We start from the raw sequence: 21,560 nt of genomic DNA on the forward strand, positions 1-21,560 counted from the left end.
TCTTCCTATCCTATTACTGGCTTCACAGTGAGTTTGCTGGGCAAGTGGTGACCAGACCTGGTGGCCAAGTGGATATTGTATTTTTGTGTTATGCCCTTCATTGAAAGTGCAATTTTAAATTCATATTTATTTAAATGGTTTATATTTCACTATTCAGTGCTGTCTGGGTTTTTTTGCAGCTCTTGAACGTGGACCTTTAGTGCGTCTGACAGATGGGAATGTAGAAGCCATGACACTGTGTTTGTGGCCTTATTTATTTAGATGTTTTACATGTGAACGCTTTGCACTACTATTCTGTTACATGTTTATATGTGGCATTGATGCACTTGCTGAGAATTATATTGATAACAGATGCTTTCAAAATGGTGCAGATGAGACGGCTAGTAATTAAGTAGACCTGCTAATAATGAAGATGAAGTATTAGTAGTTCTTAATGCTTCTCACAATTGGCTACTATGTTTTTGTGGTGTGGCAGGACTTAGGACAACCAAAGGAACTCCAGAAGAAATAAGAAAAAAGAACATCTACTGGAGCTCTTTAGTTAAAGTATAACTACAGGCAAAACTGTGTTTTATAGTTTTGGATAGAGTGGAGAGGGATTTGAAATCCTGTCAGTTTTTATGGCTGTCTGTGCCCCCATTATGAAGATTTACCCTCTCAATATTCCAGTTTACCATTATCATCAAAAATTAGAGTAAAGAAAATCCCCAGAAAAGTAATACAGGGGAAATCTTCCAATGGGGACACTAGTTCTGGTGACCTGGGGGTCCCCAGGGAATTCCCTTAATATGCAGGGGTTTCCCCTCACTTCCTGTTTGGCTATGCAACAAGAAGTGAAGAGAAATCTCTGAAATGGGACACAGATGGCAAAAACAATTCTGACGGGTTATAATCCTCTCTTACTCCACAATGAAAAACGTTTTTCCTATAATTCTACTTTACGTTGGCCATACACCAGTAGAGTTTCATGTAATTCTACAGCGATTGAAAAATCATTCCCCAGAGCATTTGATCTTGCATTTATTGAGTCTACTAATTTTGTTCAAAAGCCCTTAAAATTTCATGAAGACCTGCTACTTATATGGAATCTCAGACTTATTAAAGAAGTTTATTTTAGGCCTGGCATATATGCATTACAACATATGATTTTTCCATAATGCAAACCACATTCACAGATAGAATTTTGTTTGAATAAATAATTCTTTCCTCCACCAATTTTCTCGTCACAGTTGTTGATTTGACTCTGCTCTGCTCTGCATTAGAAAATAAAATGAACATTTTCGTGGTATATGGCAAGCTTTAAGCAGAGATTTTCTCTCAAAACAGATACCAAGTTTGGACCCAAGTTGTATTTAATAAGTGGTCAGGGTCAGGTGTTATGTCACAGTGCTACTAGAGAGCACCAGAGAGGACTTTTTAACTGAATGCTCCTAATTATCATAAATCTGTTACAGGCTGGTCTTAAATCTGTCTCACTGCTCCAGTTTATCATTGCATGGTTAATGTTTCCTAAAATTGATAAATGTCCCCCAGTATGTTCCCAGATCCTCACGTACCAGTGGCTGATGGGTTGCCAATTTTTTTCTAATGCTTCAGTTCACCCCGTTCTAGTTTGTTAGTAACATGGGGAGCACACAACCTCTGATGCTGTAATCTCCCAATAAGCTCCTTTATGCCTCTTGCATACAAAAAAAATGCAATAGTAAGACATGTCTTGCAGTAGGCAGTTAAATTCAAAGCTGCCGTGGAATTTTAATACTGGTGATGATGTGGCAACTGTGAACATTTGGCCTTTTGGAGAAAGAAGGAATTGTGACTGTATTGGGATAATGGGGAAGAAATAAGGCTGGATTGTGAAATAGGGGGAAGAGGATCAGCAAGGCCAGATTCTGGATGTATTGGTTTAATACAGTTAATAGTTAGATCAATAGATTGATCCTGCTCCACTATATAGACCTCAGGAACTACAGTACAATCCTGCTCCACTATATAGACCTCAGGAACTACAGTACAATCTTTTTGTTCAGACCTTCGACCACAGTGCTTGGCAGAAGGAAGTCTCAGAGCATCAACCTCTTTTTAATCTCTGCGTTCAGTTACATGAACTCTCAGAGCCATCCTGGAAGACCTATCTCAGCCACATGTTGTGATTGCAGGTCTGAACGGGGTGCAGGTAGCTCTAAAATTCCAAGCAGCTGTCATCTGAATTCTGTATGGACCACCAGCATACCATATCTTATTGGCATTGTACTAGAGGGCAAATGGCTCCCCCACCTTCCACAGTGTCAGTCCAAATACTTCTATGGAAGTGATGCAGAAAGATAGAGGTTACAGAGCATAGGTTTCTGGAAGTACACTCCAGCTGGGACTGTTAGATGATCTGTAAAATCTTCTGCACTGCACTACTCAACTTAATGATAACCGACCCTGTCACCAGAACTATTTTATTTCAAAGTTACTGGGTCTTGGTGAGGTTAGGAAAAATCTCAAGATAAATAATGTATTCCCCAGTTGTTCTTACAATTATATGATCATTCTGTACCAGAGACATGAAAAGTTTCTTTATGCACCTCTAGCCTTACTGATTATCATTTACAAATCCAAATTCTTTCTTTTTTTCAGGATCTGGGTATGGAGTCTACATCATTGGATGATGTTCTTTATCGATATGCAAGCTTTCGGAATCTAGTGGATCCTATAACACATGATCTTATCATCAGCCTGGCAAGATATGTACACTGCCCTAAACCGGTAGGTATTTACCACTTTATCTAAAACATCCTTTTTTTTTTAGTTTAGGTTGACTGACAGCATCAGTCATATTAATTTCTTCAGCCCCTGAATTTAGAATGCAAATAGCGACTTGATTTTGAATCTTATTGGGATGCTCAGGTCCTAGATATTGCATTGTAAAATGGGGGGGGGGGGGTACATATTCTTCACTACCCAGGGGCGGACTGACCATTTGGAAACTCAGGCACCGCCCGAGGGCCCGGGTTCAGTAGGGGGCCCCATGAGATGCCCCTGGTATCTTTTTCATAGGCTTTTTTGAGTTTGAGTAAGGACACAGGGGCCCCATGATCCCCTATTGCACGGGGGCCCCATGAGTTGTCAGTCTACCCCTGTCACTACCAGCAACTAATGTGAAAGTATGCAGTATCTGCTGCTGTTGGCTAACTCAGCAAGATGCCTTTGGAGTCCTTCCCAACCACAACAGCTTTATTTTAAGAAACAAAAGGCATGATGTGCTTAACTAAACTTCAAATCTTATATAGAATTTCCAATTATTTTGTTTTACTCAATTGTGAACAAAAAAAAATGAGGAAGCAAACACTGATGCACTGTAGAACATGCAAAGAACCACAGTACAGCTTGCAATTCTTTAGTACCAAAGTGACTCCATGGAACAAAACAGATAAAACACAACTTAACAGGGGACCTGGAGAAGGTTAAAACATTGAGTTGATCTATTTTGTACCATGCTTTCACGTAAGTACAGATTTCATACACTGGTATTGAAAGGTATGGTGCTATTATGAGGATTCTGGGGAACCTAGCACAAGTTCTGAAGAAAGCAAATGCCCAACCTGGTGAGTTCTGAGCTTCTCTGTATGCCTCTGGTGGAGGGTTCTAACTATGACTTAGATGTCTGGGGGCTACCAGTTGTCTGATAGTGAGCTCCCCTACACCCTGTTTTTAAAACTGGCATTAGACAAATAGCTTGTGGTGTAGTACCTTGTTTGAGATGCTGAATTACTGCTCCCCTAGGAATGAGCAATATGTAGTAAGTGATGTGTTTGTGGGTTGAGGCTTCTGCTGTACATTTTGATAGAAGAATATCCTTTTACTATAAGTGCATTTTCTGCCACATACTGTCAATGCTTCAGGCACATTTTGTCATTAATGGGTCTTGCAGAACACCCTGGAACATTTGGGATCCATAAAAGGTCCTGGCCTTACATAATAATTTCCTGTCTGCAGAGTGAAAATCAGGTTTGTATTCTATGTAAACAAAATCTGGTGCATTCACAGTATGGCAGGATTGTGTGCATGTTGGAGCATTCAAAAAAGAAAAAAGGCAGAGGTCTTATCGGAGATCTGGCTTTACATATAATTTTGCAATGTGTAAGTTGGGATTGGCGTTTTTAAAGTGCAAATTTCCTTCAATTTATTTAGACAGACCACAAAATAGGTTTCTTATTTAGGAGTCATAACTGAAAGGGAGTAAATCAGATCACAGCTTACTGTGCTTAAGCCTTTCCTTTTTAAAATAGTGGGACCCTTTATATACAGTGAATGCCCAGTCTCAGAGAACCCCTGCTAAAAATCATTATATCTAATGCTCATGGTACATTAGTGTGATGGTAACTGTCAAGAATTCTTCTTCTGTGGTCATTGGGAAGAACCCACTTCTTACAGAGAGCTAAGAAATCATTGCCAGTGGTTATTTATCCAAGAGGCAGTACTTGCTCGTTGCTCAAGGAACCCTTAGAAACCTCTGCAGGAACCCTGGTTGAGAAAAGCTGATCTAGTTGGTTGCTAGTTAGTTGATTAAGGCTCTATGCATACTGGGCTTAAAAAAAAAAGCAATTTCCCTTGGCAGAAAAAAACGCTAATATAGAACAATTTTGTACACAGTTTAGGCAAGTTTGAGAGTTTAGCATTTTTTCTGTCAGAAAGCTCCAATCAAAAACACAATCCAGAAGGGTTCTTTTCCTGACTTTAAACGTTGAGCTTCAAATATGCCTCTAATCGTCCTAATGTGCATGGACGCATAGGATAACACTGAGCTACTTCTACAGCCAAAACACAAAACTCCTGTAGAAGCAGCAATTTGTAAGCCAGTGTGCATGGAGCCTAATACACTTTTCACATTCTGCTTTACTTTGTTGGAAAAAAAATATAATGTATGAGACTTGCGTATATAATAAAAAAAAAGCAAAATATTTACATAAAAAGCATCATTGTAGCAGCACAAGATGACATTTGATCTTTATGTGTTTACAATGTGTCATATGCAGAAGGTACTGAGCTCCGTCAGATGTTTCACACACGTATCATTTTGCTCACACTTTATTTTAGCAAACGTATGGTTTACGGGGCTTTTAACAGACCCTCCCCATGTGTAAAGATCCATAGCGGCATGGTATTTTTAGACTGGAGAATATAGCTGAGTATGCTGTAACATGCTAGCTGTTGCAAACTGTCAAGTGAAGCAGGCCCTGCCAGGCACACACAAAAATATATACATATCTGGATGTTACTGTGTGTCAATATTGTGTTCATGCCCTCAACCAACGGCAGTGATGACACTTTGAATATGTACAAATAACCATTGTATTGTATTATTTTACATGTAGAGACTTGTGGTGAAGCTTATGTAGTTCAGTTCACACCCTGGAGTATTGTTAGTCTGCATTCACCCTTGAGCTAAATGTCTGGCATTTTTCTAGCTGCAAGCACTGTGGAGCAATTCATCCTCAGCAATCTGATTTCTGGATATATTTTGCTAATTTCTATACATTTATTCTCTTTGGGTCCATATTTTAACCAGAATGTATTATTTTATAATAAGTATTATTATACTTCACATTATTTTTATCATTATTATTATTGTTGTTTTACGATTGTACAGTCGGTTTGTATAATGTATGGTTCAAGTTATGTACATACCAGTTTTGCGATATACAGTATTTTATTTAGTTCAAAATGTTTTATTAAATTTTGTAAGAAATTACAAATACCCAATCATTTCAGGTAATCTTGAATACACACAAATGTATCACAAAGAATTCCGAAGTCCAAAATGGCAAATATAACAGAGTAAAGAGGCTCATCAGCCATGTGAATCATACATGAATAATCACAACAAAATTGAAAGTGGTGACAGCTCATAATAATAACAGTAACCCAAGGCCGGGGATATATTTTACAAATTTTTATATATATACTGTAAATTTCTATTAGGTCAATATATTACCCAGAATGTATCATATTAATAATAATAGTTATTTCTTTTTATTTTATTGTTGTTATGAATGTTTTTTAATGAAAAGTTGTAGTTTAGTGTTGATGTTCTCATATTTGTTTGAAGTTTTTGCAAATTACTTTTGACACTTCCAATACGATTGACTATTTGGTTTTAAATATGACCCCATGGAGGGGATATTGTATTGATATCTGATAGATATAGAGATCTTTCTAGCCCTGTTGTAGAGGGCATCTTGTACCCCCCAAAATCCGTTGGATACTTTTTGGATTGTACTCTTGACTTTTATCAGAATAAAGTTGTATCTGGACCTCTTAGCAGTGATGTGATTCTTCAATTTCAGTTTTTATTACATTTATCTTCAGTTGTCATAGCAGCAGCACTAGAGTCCTTCTGTCATGAAGCTCAGCTCCCTCTACCAGCAGTTACTTGGCTGCATTCTGATCACTAATGTAAACATATCAGCTCTGGGAGGGGTAGCAGGGGGAGTTGAGCTGCTGAGGATTGATGTCAGTGCTTCTGATGTAAAATTTGATGATGGATTTCTCCACAGTGCCTGCAGTTACAGAGGTAAGTGTAGGCTTGTTTTAAAGTTTTGTTGTTTTTAAATGTTACTGGATATGCCACTTTATGAGATGACCTATACTTACAATTTTAAAAAACAACCAGACAAGGTTGGTTACATGTGAACACATACACCTTCTTTTTAATATTCCTTTGTTATTTGAAACAACTGGTGCTTCACTGCCTGAACTTTTCAAGTCTCTGGGCCAGAATTTGCCAGCACTCTGCTAGTAGAGATGGTCCCCTGGAACTCACACACAGGTTATACAAGGACTTTCTTTACAGCCTAACCTATTCAAATAACCTGAATGTCTCTTGCAATAATCAGGCCTTTGATGGGTTTAATGATTACACCCTGCTTGTCAAATTAAACTCTGTATTCTCGCTTGACATTTTAGTAAATACTACATTTTATAAACAGTCAGGATTAGTGACTTTTGGTAGATTAAACATATAGGAAGTAGCATAAAAAGCAACTCCTATGTATACATTTGGATGGTGTGGGCAGTAAGTGTACATTCATTGAGGGTGATTATCTTCTTACTAAGTGTATCTTTGCTTGAGTTACATGCAGAATTGTCAGAAAGTGCAGAGTTTTGACATTTATATTCACAACCGATCCTTTCTCAATGAGTAATTTTTCTGTATATGGGACATCTTAGGTACATTTCTTGTTTTTGTATGACTTTCAGGGAACAAATATGGTACTATTATTGCTTGCTAGTAGGCTCCTTATTTTTAAATGAACATTTCGACAACAGACATCTAAGAGTTAAAAGTCATTTGTACTTTGCTCTTTTTAGGTAAAGTAATAGGCTTGTTTAAAAGGAGTGATTATAAGCTGTCATTCTTTTTTTTTTGCTGCACACCTCAGCTGCCAGACAGCCTGAAAATAACCACTACATCCCCTGGGGGTAAAGGAACGATCTCCACACTATATAATAATCTAACCCATCTCTATCTTCCAGAAAAAAAACATATCAGATGACTCAATGAGAGTCGGATTGTTGGAAACAATTTTCCCCTCAACAATGAGACAATATACTCCTTAATTTATATGAATATACCCCTTCCCTAAACAGCTTGACCCCTCAAGGATTAAATGCTATTTTTCCAGAAGTCCCAGGCACCCGTTTCCTAGGCTTGTCCCCCCTTTGGTTTATTTGAACATATTTTTTTGGAACAGCAGTGCACTTTGTTGCTTATATCAAGAGATTACATATCTCAATCAATAAATATCAAAAATATCAATATCTCTGTGCCCACTATTCTCCTGTATCCTAGACATACCCTACCACGTTTAAAAACCACTGCCTACACTGTTTACAGCAGTTCAATGGGTAATAGCCTTTAATTGGCATTCCATTCTGTTCCGTTCTCCGAGGTTCTTACCAGAATGGACTCACTGATGCTTATGGAAAAAATCTTTAATTAGGCTCATGCCGCACTCGCATGATAAATGGGATATTTGGATTTCTTCTCACTTCATGCCATAAAGTGTAAAGACATGTCTCTGCCTAATGTTTCTATGTAACAACGCTATCAGAGCTACTGTTGACCTCTGTCATAAAGTTTAACCTTGGTTGTGTTATTCTAGATCATGTATTGGTTACTATACATTCCACATACTGAACTTTTTATATTCTTTAGAAGTCTCTGTAGTGTTGTGATGTGTTTTTCCCCTAAAACTGCCAAGAAAAAAAAATTTGTGTTAACAAAAAAAAGAACCATGATTTCCGGATATTGGGGATTGCGTGAAATTCTCCCTTTCTCTCCACAATGCAGAACTCTAAGCCACTTACCAAGCTGAGCAGTCTAGCAACCGATGCGGACAGCAAGGCAGCATAAGGAAAAGGAAATATAGGCTGCTTGTGGTCAGTACTGTTTAAGCTGCTCCTTTGTTTTGTAAGGCTTTCTACAGATTATTGCTCTGAAAATGTGTTCTAAAAAATGCAGCTTTGATGCTGTGATGATTGTTCTATGAGAATATCTATTACTGCAAAACATTGCCTGCAGCACAAAATGCACTTCTGAATTAACGATTCAGACTGTTGTATTCCAGGACACTGAGCAAGAATTTAAAGGCTAGATTCACCTTTTTACTAAAATATACGATGCTTTCTAAGGGCTCCAGTGTGTAAAAATAAAAAAAAATAAAAAATTCTGCAGAGTTTTCAAATCATGTCCTTACCAGTAGGCTAAGACCATCATCCTTAAAGCTTGCCACAAATCTCCCACCAAAGTGATTAGCCATGTCCTGCCCAAGTTCTGGGAACACCAAACATTAGATGCTCACTTTAAGTATCACACAAGCAACCTAGCTTCTCTGTCCCAAACACTTTGCTGCTGTAGGGAGGGTAGAGAGATTGCACTACGCATGTGTGGATTTGGAATACAAAAGCAAGCTTGCTCCTGTGATGCTGAGTGCCTATTATTTGGAGCATCCCAGAACTCGGACAAGACACAGCTGATCACTTCAGTGGAAGCTTCCGTAGAAGACTTTGAGGATGTCCGTCATGGCCTACTGATATGGCATTAAAAGTAAGGACACCATTTGAAAACTATACAGCATTTTTTCAGCACACTGGGACCCATAGACAGCATAGTGTATTTTAATGAAAAGGTGAACTTAGCCGATGAATAGGTTCAGGAAAACTGTACTATGTCAATGGTTTAAAAAATAAGATATAAAAAAGGAAAGTGTCAAATATGTTTGGAATTTACTTTTAGAACTTTAGAGTGCTGCCAAAATAGAAAAAAAAAACTGCACAGCAATTGTATTAAAGGGGCAGAGCACAAACCAACCTAACAGATAGATGATTCAAATTTAGCAAAGAATGTCAACAGCAATCGTGCTCAGTGTCATACAGCTAGTATGTCAAGTGTATTTATCACCCATGTGTTCTGCACTCATATGACACTTCCTTTGATTCTAAAATGTCATTCCATTCCATACTCAGTTTTAAGTTCTTGTTTTCTTGCGGTCCTGCTCCTTTCACTACTACTTAAGGTGTCCATCTTTACGTAACCTTGCTGTACAGGAAGACGTGCCTAGAAAGGCCCTGCCTTCTGTTTGTAGAAATACCCATCAGTGTTCAGGATGGTCAATCCTGCTATAGAACAGCCAGCCATCCTCCAGTTCCCTTCCTTTAGGGTGCTGAAACCCCACTGCCCCATTCCCCCCTACTGTGCAAAATAATCTCAGCTCTCCCTCACACTGTTCCATGCCAATTTATTGTGCTGCATCCACTTTTCTCATTACCTTCACAATTCAGAAATGATCCTGTGGGATTAGCAGGGAGAGATATTATCTCTACTTTGAGGTCTTATAGTCTCCCTTCTATACACTGCTTATGTGATATTGGAAAGAACCTGTTAAGGAGATAAGAAACTCTGGAACATATGGCTGGGAAATATTGCTATAACTTGGAGATGGCAGCTCTTTCTTCCACCCCCTAGAAATGAGCAGTCAAAATTTTCAGCACTGGAAATAGTTCAGATAAACAGGTGCCCAACAGGAGTCTCACAAGTTCTCCCTGATAGGCAGCACAGAGACTTAGTGGTTAGCACTTCTACCTTGCAGCACAGTGGTCCTCAGTTTGAATTCTGGTCATGGCACTATCTGCATGGAGTTCACATGTTCTTCCTGTGCTCGTGTGGGTTTTTTCTGGGCACTCTGGTTTCCTTCCACACTCCAAAGATATTCTGGTAGGTTAACCAGTCCATTCCAAATTTACCTTATTATGTGTGTATGCATGTAAGCTAGGGACCTTCAATTGTAGGGTCCATGAGCTCAGGGACTGATATGAATGTACTGTGTGTAAAATGCTGAGTAAATTGTTGGCATTATATAAAGACCTGTAATAAATCAATAGACAATGACCTTGACTGCACATTAATAGCACCATTACATAGCTTTAGGGGTTTTCTTTGCAGCTGTCTGATCACATGATGCCTGCCTCTGGCTTACAAACCAATATCACATTTAAGTAGTTTCGGGTTATGTGATTGGGTTATGAGATGTTCATATAGGAAACAAGGAAACTAGCAGTCACGGGGTCCTGCCAGGCATAACAGCTAGCTGCACAAGATAAGCACCTACTGTAGATGAAAAGTAGAGCCACTTAGCAGGTAGGTCATGTGTCCTATATTAATTTTAATGCCAACTTTTTATGTTTGACTGGAGTATATCTTTAAAGAACGAAGTCCAGTTAGTGAGATTTTCAGTTGTCCTTCTACCAGTAGCTTGATGTCCTCCTTCTTAGGAGTGTCATCTGTAGGTGGTCCTTATTGCTACACAGAATGGCGATCACCTAGTGACATTTGAGCGTTGTTCTATGCAGCAGTACTGTGTGGTCCCTCTGTGGGATGACGTACCCCCAGGAGGGGTTTTCCAAGACTGCATGAGTTTACAGAAAGTGGGTTGAATGACACAGGGTGTTATTTAACCCAGAGGAGGAGCTGCATCTAGTGGGCTATTAGACTTTCTGTTCTGATATAAATCACTGTGATTCTCCTTTAATACACAGGGCAGTAATAAATCCGGCCAGCAGCAGAGGGAGAGCCAAATCCCAAAAGTGGCTCCAGATGACAGTGGAATGCACGCCAGTATGTACGTGACTCAAAGGGCGCATGCGCAATGAGCACAGGGGCCCGCTGGAGCCGCTCGTGGAACGCACGTCCGACAGGCCGCTGTGCATGTGCAGTGTAGTGCGGTGCGCCCCGGTCAACCGATTGGTCAACCAGTGGAGCGCACACTCATGACAGACCGGAAGAGCGGCTGTTGAGTGCGTTCCAGCCACGACCTCCTGTCCATGCAAAGGGTACCTCTAGTGGGGAAGAAGCGTCTACCTAGCCTCCACCTCACACAGGAAGCAGAGGTGGAGAGGCAGGGGACATGGCCTCTCGGATTGAAAGCAAAGGAGCCCGCAATAGAATTATGTTAAACTGGAATGGAGAGACCGGGGACACAATACTGGTCTCCCTGTGAATGGGGGACAGATCGTTCTGGTAACAGTGTAACAATCGCATGAACATTAGCAGTAATAATAATTGTAATAGACAACAGCAACCCCAAATAAACATTGATAGCAGCATAACTCAAGTAAAAAATAAATAAAAAATTATTGTCATTAAAATTGTCATCATCATTATTCTTATCAATAATAATGATCATCACAGATGAAAATTAATAACAATAATAAAAAAGTGATAATAAAAAAATGATAATAAATATAATTTATAAAATATATAGAAGATAAAATTAATAATGACAATGAGAACACTGTCGTTAATAATACTATTGGTGGATCTGGAAAACACTATCCGTTACGACCATCCTTCACCTGGGCCAAGCCCATGTGCAAAGCAGCATGAAGCACAAACCCCCATCCATATATAGAGCTCACATATAAATGTAAATTTATTTTATTTTTTTTTGTATATTACAGGTACAGCGCTTTACATATATATTGTACATTCACATCGGTCCCTAACCCTCAAGGGGCGTTCAATCTAAGGTCCCTAACTCACATTCATACATACATATAGTATTGCCAATTTAGACAGGAACCAATTCACCTACCAGCATGTCTTTGGAGTGTGGGAGGAAACTGTAGTACCCAGAGGAAATCCACGCAGGCACAGGGAGAACATGCAAACTCCAGGCAGGTGGTGCCGTGGTGGGGATTCGAACCAACGACCCGAGTACTGCCAGGCGGAAGTGCTAACCATTTAGCCACTCTGCTGCCCTAATGTATACATAGTGGAATATGAGAATCTGATGTGTACACATTTAGATACATATTAATAATAATGCGTATGTTGTAATCAATATAAAGTGTTATTAATAATGAAAGCCAGACAAACACACTTGCAGACATGTTGTGATTAAACCAGAGTATGTATTTCAAGATCATCATTGAGGCCCTTAGGATAAGGTATCTAGCGTAAAGATCCAGTATCTCTCTGTCTTACAAAGCATTTGGTGTCTCCTCCCGTTGTCAGATCTTTCAGGATTGCTTCAATGCCAAAGACTCTAATGCCACAGTGGTTACTTTGATGGGCTTCTTTAAAATGGTGGGGGACCAAATATTTATCTTTGCCAATTTTGATACTGCTTTTATGTTCGCTAATGCGAACTCTCAAAGGGCGAGAAGTGCTGCCTATATAAAGTAGGCCGCATGGGCAAAGTAGTCCATAAATGACAAAGGACGTACTGCAGTTCATGAATTGTTTTATGGGATATTTTTTGCCAGTACTCATAACATCTCACTTACGATGCCAGGATATCTCACAGGTACCACAGTTGGGAACACCACATCTGTAATTCCCCTTTTGGTTGAACAAACCCGACCATGGACTCGAAACCGATCTAGGTAGGTGGGTAGTCTTACGTAGCCTACTGGGAGCCATACTACTTCTGAGATCTTTAGGTTTAATAAAGATCAGTTTGGGTTTGTCTGGAAGCGAATCCCTGAGGGTAGGATCATTCTTAAGGATATTCCAACTTTTTGATAAAATATGTTTGATCTCCCAAGACTTATTATTAAATCTTGTGCAAAAGCACACCTCCACTCGGTTAATAGGGCTCTTAGGTTTAGAGCAGGTAGACAAGATATTAGAATCTGTGGGGTTATTGTCATGAAAGAGAAAATATTTATTGAAAGCTTAACCTACATAACTGGCAATACGGAACGTTTTTAATCCACTGTGGATAATGGTTGCTTTCTGCATGTAGGTACGAGTTTCCGGCTGTAGGTTTGAAGTGCGTTTTTGAACAAATATGACCCCTACTGTCGTATCTTAGTTCAAGGTTTAGGATGACTAGTTGATCTTCGTCTATTATGTGGGTGAACAAAATGCCATGGGGATTTTTTAACACAATGGTCCAAGAACCCGTGCAGCTGGGAATCAGGGCCGTTCCAGTTAACTATAATATCGTCTATATATCTCCCATATAGAATCAGGTTTTAACTAAAAAGGTAATTGGCCCAAATGTAGTGGTTCTCCCAGTAGTCCATAAATAGATTGGGCTACTGGGACATTCGTTCCACTAGTAGCTCTGGCGGGCCCCTGTGCTCATTGCGCATGCACCCTTTCAGTCACACACATACTGGCATGCGTTCCACTGTCATCTGGAGCCGCTTTTGGGATTTGGCTCTCCCTCTGCTGCTGGCCGGATTTATTACTGCCCTGTGTATTAAAGGAGAACCATAGTGATTTAGATCACACTGGCAGCCCACTCCCTTCTATGCAGAGCAAGCATATTGCTTTTGGAACGTATATTAATACTTATCTTTATGGTACATGTTTTTTTAAGAGAGTAAAAGTTAAATAGCTATTGGCTTTTCAAGTTTCTTTATTCATTATGATCTTTGTAAATACAATCCCTTATTATCAGCTTTACTGTATCATATCATAGCATGCATCTCTGCACTGATGTTATTAATATGTATATATGTATATACAGTTAGGTCCATATATATTTGGACACAGGCACAATTTTAGTTCTTTTCAGATATTTACCAAAATATATTCAAACTATAGTTATATAATTGAGATGGGCTGAAAGTGCACACTCACAGGTTTAATTTGAGGGTATGCACATCCAACTTGGAGGAAGGGTTTAGGAAAAATGCAGCAAAGTTGATTGGACAGCGGTTCACAGTACAAATGGACAATGATCCAAAACACACTGCAAAAGCAACCCAGGAGCTTTTGAAGGAAAATAAGTGGAATATTCTTCAATGGCCGAGTGAATCACCTGATCTCAACCCAATTGAGCATGCATTTCACTTGCTGAAGGCAAAACTTAAGGCAGAAAGACCCACAAAGAACAACTGAAGACAGCTGCAGTTAGAGCCTGGGAAAGTATCAGAAAGGAGGAAACCCAGTCTTTGGTAATGTCCATGGGTTCCAGACTTCCGGCAGTCATTGCCAGTAAATGATTCTCAACAAAATATTAAAAATGAACATTTTATTTATGATTATATTCATTTGTCCAATTACTTTGGTCCCTTGAAAAAGGAGGGATGGCTACTCTTAAGAGCTGTAATTCCTAAACCCTTCCTCCAATTTGGATGTACATACCCTCAAATTAAACCTGAAAGTGCAGCCCATATCCATTATATAACTATACCTTGAATATGTTTTGGTACATACCTGAAAAGAACTAAAATTGTGCCTGTGTCCAAATATATATGGATCTAACTGTATTTCTATTTAATATATATGTTATAATGTTGTTAAATGATTCCATTTTGTTTAACATGTTTTTCTGACACCTATACCCCTTCTTCTTTCTTGGGACTGCCCAGCCCATTTGGGAGGGCTCAGTCTTAGTTCCACGATATATATAGAAGAGGGCACTCATGGTTTTGTTAGCTCTGAGGAAGATGGGATCCCCCTTCGAAACTCGTTAGCTGAACTCTGAGAGCCTCCCCTCTTAATGTGACTCACTTTGCTCTTGCACTTCAATGTTCCTTTTGGGATTTCAGGATTTTATATGTCTGTTATACTGCTTTGTTTGTGAGTATATATCTCATTTTAATAAAATCACAGTTTTTTATTGAGGTAATGCGCAAGGTTGGTGCACTTTCTTTTTGTTTTCATTTTGCAGTACTGGTCAAGCTTCCCCAGCCTTGATAAGAGCTGCACAACCTTTGATCCATTGGTGGATGAACTTCCTTAGTGGTCTATCCATCAACCCACACTTGATCTGGGTCCCTGAGCGCAGGAGATGTTGTTTCTGTTTCTTTTTCATCCAATCGTGTGTATAGCAGTTTGAATGGTACATGTATGGTTAGCTAACAGAAATAAGATGTTATTCCAAACCACAATAAAAATAAAGGTACTATAGATGAGATAGAAAAAACAGAAGACATTTGCAGAGAAATAAACTTTGATTCTTTTTTATAATATGATATTGAATACAGTATGTGGAACATTGTCTTTTTTTATGGCTAATCAAGTGCAATATATCTTTGTGGAAATATATTCAGAGACAAACATGATGATGAAAGTTATTAAGGAAAGACAAGGTTACTATTTCATTATTCTCTCAGGTAGAAACAGTCATCAACAACTGCGATAGTGAGATAAAAATACCAAGCCCATATTGTGTAATTCCTCTTTACTGCTCCTACGTATTATCAATAGACAGGGTCCCAGACATGCCAACATTCCAAGATGGTCATGAGGGAGATTTGTTTTTAGCTGGCAATTTAATATAGACTACACAGTGTGCTGCTGCAAAACAAAGAGCAGAGCATGTTCTGCAATGGTCAGTGTACAGTGGACAGCATGCTACCATGTTCTGCTACGGTCAGTATAGGATAGACAGCCTGCTAGCATGTTCTGCTATGGTCGGTATATGATAGACTGTGTAGTAGCATGTTCTGCCATGGTCAGTGTATGATGGACAGCATGCTAGCATGTTCTGCTATGGTCAATAGATGATGGACGACATCTAGCATGTTCTGCTATGGTCAGTATACTATTGACCACATTTCTGAACTCACAAAAAGGATCACCTGGGTGCTTTTTATTTTCCCTTTATTCCAGGTAAATTACCTTTACATTTGTCCATCATTTCAGGTAGGCAAAACCAATACCAATAGCTGATCAAAACATGATATGCAAAAGATGTGTTTCTTGGGGGCATGCACCAATAGCAGTATTAGTGCCGATACAGAGTATTTTCAAGAATACTCAGGCTTGTCAATACAAAATGTGTGGACGCAAATTACACTGAAGAATAGCATTCAATTTGAACAGGAAAGCGATTCCTATCCAAATCATGGTTTCCCCACTGCTCTTGTGTGAACCCAGGCTTGTCATAGCCTGAGTTCACACAGGAGCGGTGTGGGAAACCTCCCTGCAGGCATCCCATGCTGTGCGGAGAGTGGATGTGTGGGGATGTATGCTATGGAGGCAGATGATCCATATTCTCAGTGGTAGTAGAGGAGAGAAAAACATGCAAAAATATAATATGGTCACCCGGTGCTATTAACATGTCACCCCACTTAGTGTCCACGCCTAAATGGCTGTATTAAACGCCCTTACCCTATCGTATTAATAAAAAAAAAAAAACTATGCTCCAATCCGTCCTTTTCTCTTCTTCAATATTACCTCCAAAAAAGCATATAATAGTGCAATATCATTTGGGATACCAAAAAGTGCTTCCCTTATATTCACGGTATAAGTGTAAATGTGAAATGCACTCCCTGTCCCCTTACACACCATGCACCTTACCGGACTAAACACTTTCATAAACGTAAATGGCTCTGCTCATCCTATCATCCCTGCTCCGTTCAGTCTCCATGTGGAAGCATGGTATGGGTCAAAACAAAGTCTTTATAGTGTAGTAAGTCATGAAAAAGGGGTTTACTTTAATAAAGTTATGCTTACAATAAAACAAATGTGAAATGCTTTACTCCTCCATAATAGGGAACATGAATCCTCACAAAATGTCAATCAGTGAATGAAAACCTCAATCAAGATGGCCGCTCCGCAGCTTCCAGTTTTAAGTCTACATCCGACGTGACGTCCTTGATGCTTTTCGTCACTTCCCACTTCTTCCATAATATACATCCCCACACACCCACTCTCCTCTCAGCATGGGATGCCTGCAGGGAGGTTTCCAGCACCACTCCTGTATGAACGAGGAGCTATGACAAGCCTAAGTTCACACAGAAGCTGTGGGGATCCTAGACAGGAATCGCGTTCCTGTTCAAATCACATGCTATTCTTTGCAATGCAATTTGCATCCATACTTTTTGTATTGATATTGCATTTATTGTATTTATATTGCAAATCGCACTTCAAAATAATGGAAATTGGTATCAGTGAGTACTTGACTGAAAGTATCGGTACTCATACTCACCCATAAAAAAAGGGTATCGGTGTGTCCCTAGTTTCTTGTATTCAGACATCTATAACAGGACTCATTCTCACTACTTAAATGCAGAAGAGATTCCAACACAATGCATTTTTATAGGAAGCATTCTGCCCATTGTTGGCAGGATGCCATAAAAAACAATAGGCAGCTTCTGCTCAGACCACCACATCTCAGCACACGGGCCCTCAGCTGTGAAATATGAACTGAGCCTGCCAAACACCTGAAAACTATTGGGAAAAGCCATAGTATAAATGGATCCTACAGAAACATAAATCACCTTAAGGGAAAAGGTGTCTTTTCATTGTTGTACTGTACATAAGAGAGGCATGAACAGTATTTTAACCACTTGCACTCCAGAGGATTTTCCCACTTTTCTGACCAGGTCATTTTTTGCGATATAGCGCTGCTTTATTTTAACTGACAATTACATGCAGTTCTGTACATAAAAGAAATTGATGTCCTTTTTTCCTACAAATAGAGCTTTCTTTTGGTGCTATTTGATCACCTTTGTGGTTTTTATTTTTTGCGCTATAAACAAAAAAAGACCATAAAATGTGAAAAAAAAAACTATATTTTTGACTTTTTGCTATAAAACATGTCCAATAATAAAATTTGTAAAAAATCTAATTTCGCCATAAATTTAGGCCAAAATGTATTCTGCTACATTTCTTTGCTAAAAAAAAAAATCTCAATACGTGTAAATTACTTGGTTTATGTGAACGGTATAGTGTCTACAAATGGCCGTATATATATATATATTGAAATTTTAATTTTAATTTTTTTTATATTAATAATGGCGGCGATCAGCAACTTATAGCAGGACTGTGACAGCAAATCATATAAGTGGTGAAGCGCTCAACTTATAATTCCCTAGTGAAATACACAAATCATATCTCTCAATAATACAAATAATAAATATTATATAAAACTAGTGCAATATCTTCATACACATAACGAATATATATCCCTGGTGATATAGTGAAAACTTATATCTCTTAAACTGTGCAGAAAGTGAAATACAATGATTAAAATAAATAGTGATACCACACTGTGAAAATTAATGGCAAAGTGTTCAAAATAATGTCACTCCATGCTGCAAATAGTGCTCTTCGTGTAAATCTTGACGTGACTCCCCTCAATAGCAGAAATGCCCCCTCACCTTCCACATTCGACCCTTGCGGGTCACAGAGCTTTTATATATATCTCTCTCTGTTAGATGTCCTCCACTGCCTCCACCGACCATAATCCACCTCCAGGCAGTAAGTACCTCTCCAATTACTCCACTTTGCCAGGTAAACCTCTCCTCCACTGCCACCTCCGACCAAGATCCTCCTCCAGGCAGTAAATAATATCCAATACCCCTCACACAATGGACTCAGGCTCAGAGCGATTCCTGTATGAGTCTGAGTCCATTGTGTGAGGGGTATTGGATATTATTTACTGCCTGGAGGAGGATCTTGGTCGGAGGTGGCAGTGGAGGAGAGGTTTACCTGGCAAAGTGGAGTAATTGGAGAGGTACTTACTGCCTGGAGGTGGATTATGGTCGGTGGAGGCAGTGGAGGACATCTAACAGAGAGAGATATATATAAAAGCTCTGTGACCCGCAAGGGTCGAATGTGGAAGGTGAGGGGGCATTTCTGCTATTGAGGGGAGTCACGTCAAGATTTACACGAAGAGCACTATTTGCAGCATGGAGTGACATTATTTTGAACACTTTGCCATTAATTTTCACAGTGTGGTATCACTATTTATTTTAATCATTGTATTTCACTTTCTGCACAGTTTAAGAGATATAAGTTTTCACTATATCACCAGGGATATATATTCGTTATGTGTATGAAGATATTGCACTAGTTTTATATAATATTTATTATTTGTATTATTGAGAGATATGATTTGTGTATTTCACTAGGGAATTATAAGTTGAGCGCTTCACCACTTATATGATTTGATTTCACACATCTTGCGGTATAAAGAACAGGTGATAGCAGCTTACTCACTAGGTTCTGTGGAGCGCAGGGGGATTTTTGTATTTTATTAGGACTGTGACAGGCCATCTGACACTGGGTGGGAACGGACTAATACAGTAAAAAGCACTGACACTGTACTAATGGCACTGGGCAGGAAGGGGTTAACTTTTGGGCGCTCAAAGGGTTAACTGTGTGCTGTGTGTGTTTTACTATGTGTGCTGTGTGCTGTTTTACAACGGAGACGTGCTGCTTTGTATTTCTCTGCTGTGCAGAGAAATACAAAGCAGCATGGCCTTGCTGGCAGGAGAGAGACCTGTGATGTTTACACACAGAAGTCTCTCCCCTGTTAGCTTTACACGGCGATCGCCAGGTGCCATCAGGGAATCTCCTGCCAGGACCCGGTGATCGACATCCCTAGCCACCAATGGCGGCACGGGTAGGGCAGCACACACACCCCCAACCCGGAAATGCAAATCACGTATATATACACGTGATTTCCCACAGCCCTGCCGCCCTGTAGCAGTACTTCTACTATAGAGTAGTGGGCAAGCGGTTAAAGAGGAGCTCCAGTTTTTTGTGTTTATTAAAAGCCAGCAACTACTAAAACTGTAGCTGCTGACTTTTATTAAACACACACTCACCTGTCCAAGGATCCAGCAATGTTCTCACCCAAACTGTCCCTTCTCTCTCTCTCTTCTATCCCTGGTGCAGGCATCTCAACTGTAGACACCCGGCTGTGACGGCTTGCGACTTCACAGCCGGGTGCCCACTGCGCATGCGTGAGTCGTGCTGCACTTCCTGAATGGTCCGGCAGTCTCCTGGGACATATAAAGTCTCCCGGAAGACTGTGGGGGGAAGGAGGGGGGCTGAGCTTCGGAAGTGAGAGCGGGTACCTATAAAAACAAGGTACCCCCCCAAATGAAAATTGCAGGGGAGAAGTACTTAAAGCAGAACTTCCCCTTTTGGGTGGAGCTCCACTTTGAAGTGCTAATAAATCCTAATTTTTTTGCTACCACTTTCTGCTGTGGATGTCACCACTTACATTACATGTTGCTTGTCCAGTTGTTAATGCTTTCCTTTCTTTAAGTTTAGTCTGCTCCCATGATCATTGCCCCATCTTCCTGTTTGAGGGTGGCCCCATTTTCTTGTCCAATGAAGCTACTCCTTCGTCTGAGCTCCTGGGAGAGAATGTAGGCCACTGCTACCTGACACACACAGGCAGCTGAGAGGAAAACACTCAGCAACTTATTCACTTTCTTGTCATATCACGCCTTGACTACTGTAACTCCCTCCTCATTGGTCATCCTCATCGTAGGCTATCCCCCCTCCAGTCTATCATGAATGCTGCTGCCAGACTCATCCACTTTACACCGTTCTGTATCAGCCACCCCTCTCTGCCAATCCCTCCACTGGCTCCCAGTTGCCCAATGGATAAAATTCAAAACTCTAAAATATAAAGCCATCTATAATCTACCTCCCCACCTAGCCTCCCCCCCCCTATCTCCCCCTCATCTCTTCCCTCCTCTGACCTCGCAACCGCACTGCCCCCCTCCACACCCAAGACCCCGCTTACCGTAACCCCACCAGCTCTGCACTCCTTCAGCCCCGCTACCACTGAGGAAGTCACCAGGGTCTTCTCTGAAGCCCGCCTCACTACCTGCCCCCTAGACCCTATCCCCTCTCGACTCCTCCAGTCACCCCCCTCTTCCCTCATCTGCTCCCTCACCCACATCTTCAATCTCTCCCTCTCTACCGGCGTATTCCCCTCCCCCCTAAAGCATGCGCACATCACCCCCATACTCAAAAAGCCCTCCCTGGACCCCTCTGACCCAAACAACCTCAGACCCATCTCCCTGCTGCCACTCACTTCCAAACTCCTGGAGCGCTTAGTCTACAACCGCCTAAGCGCCCACCTAACTGACAACAACCTCCTTGATCCACTACAGTCCGGCTTCCGTCCCCTACACTCCACCGTAACCGCCCTCCTCAAAATCACCAACGACCTACTTACCGCCAAAGCCAAAGGCGACTACTCTGTCCTCCTCCTCCTGGACCTCTCCGCGGCCTTCGACACAGTTGACCACCCCCTCCTCCTTAATAAACTATTCTCCCTTGGCGTCAGAGACACCGCTCTCTC

The 21,560-nt window shown here is 40.3% G+C and overlaps 1 protein-coding gene across 1 annotated transcript in view; it reads left to right on the plus strand.

The window, feature by feature from the left end:
• The window catches only part of LRRC75A (leucine rich repeat containing 75A), a 458,606-nt gene that overhangs the window by 122,424 nt on the left and 314,622 nt on the right, over positions 1-21,560 (plus strand). Inside the window, exon 2 of the mRNA XM_089683806.1 lies at positions 2,623-2,751. Within this exon, the coding sequence (XP_089539932.1) occupies positions 2,623-2,751 (129 nt within the window). The remainder of the gene's footprint in view (positions 1-2,622; positions 2,752-21,560) is intronic.

Source organism: Staurois parvus, unplaced genomic scaffold (genome assembly GCF_062004578.1).
Source record: "Staurois parvus isolate SC_StPar_1 unplaced genomic scaffold, SC_StPar_1.0 ptg000321l, whole genome shotgun sequence".
NCBI lineage: Eukaryota > Metazoa > Chordata > Amphibia > Anura > Ranidae > Staurois > Staurois parvus.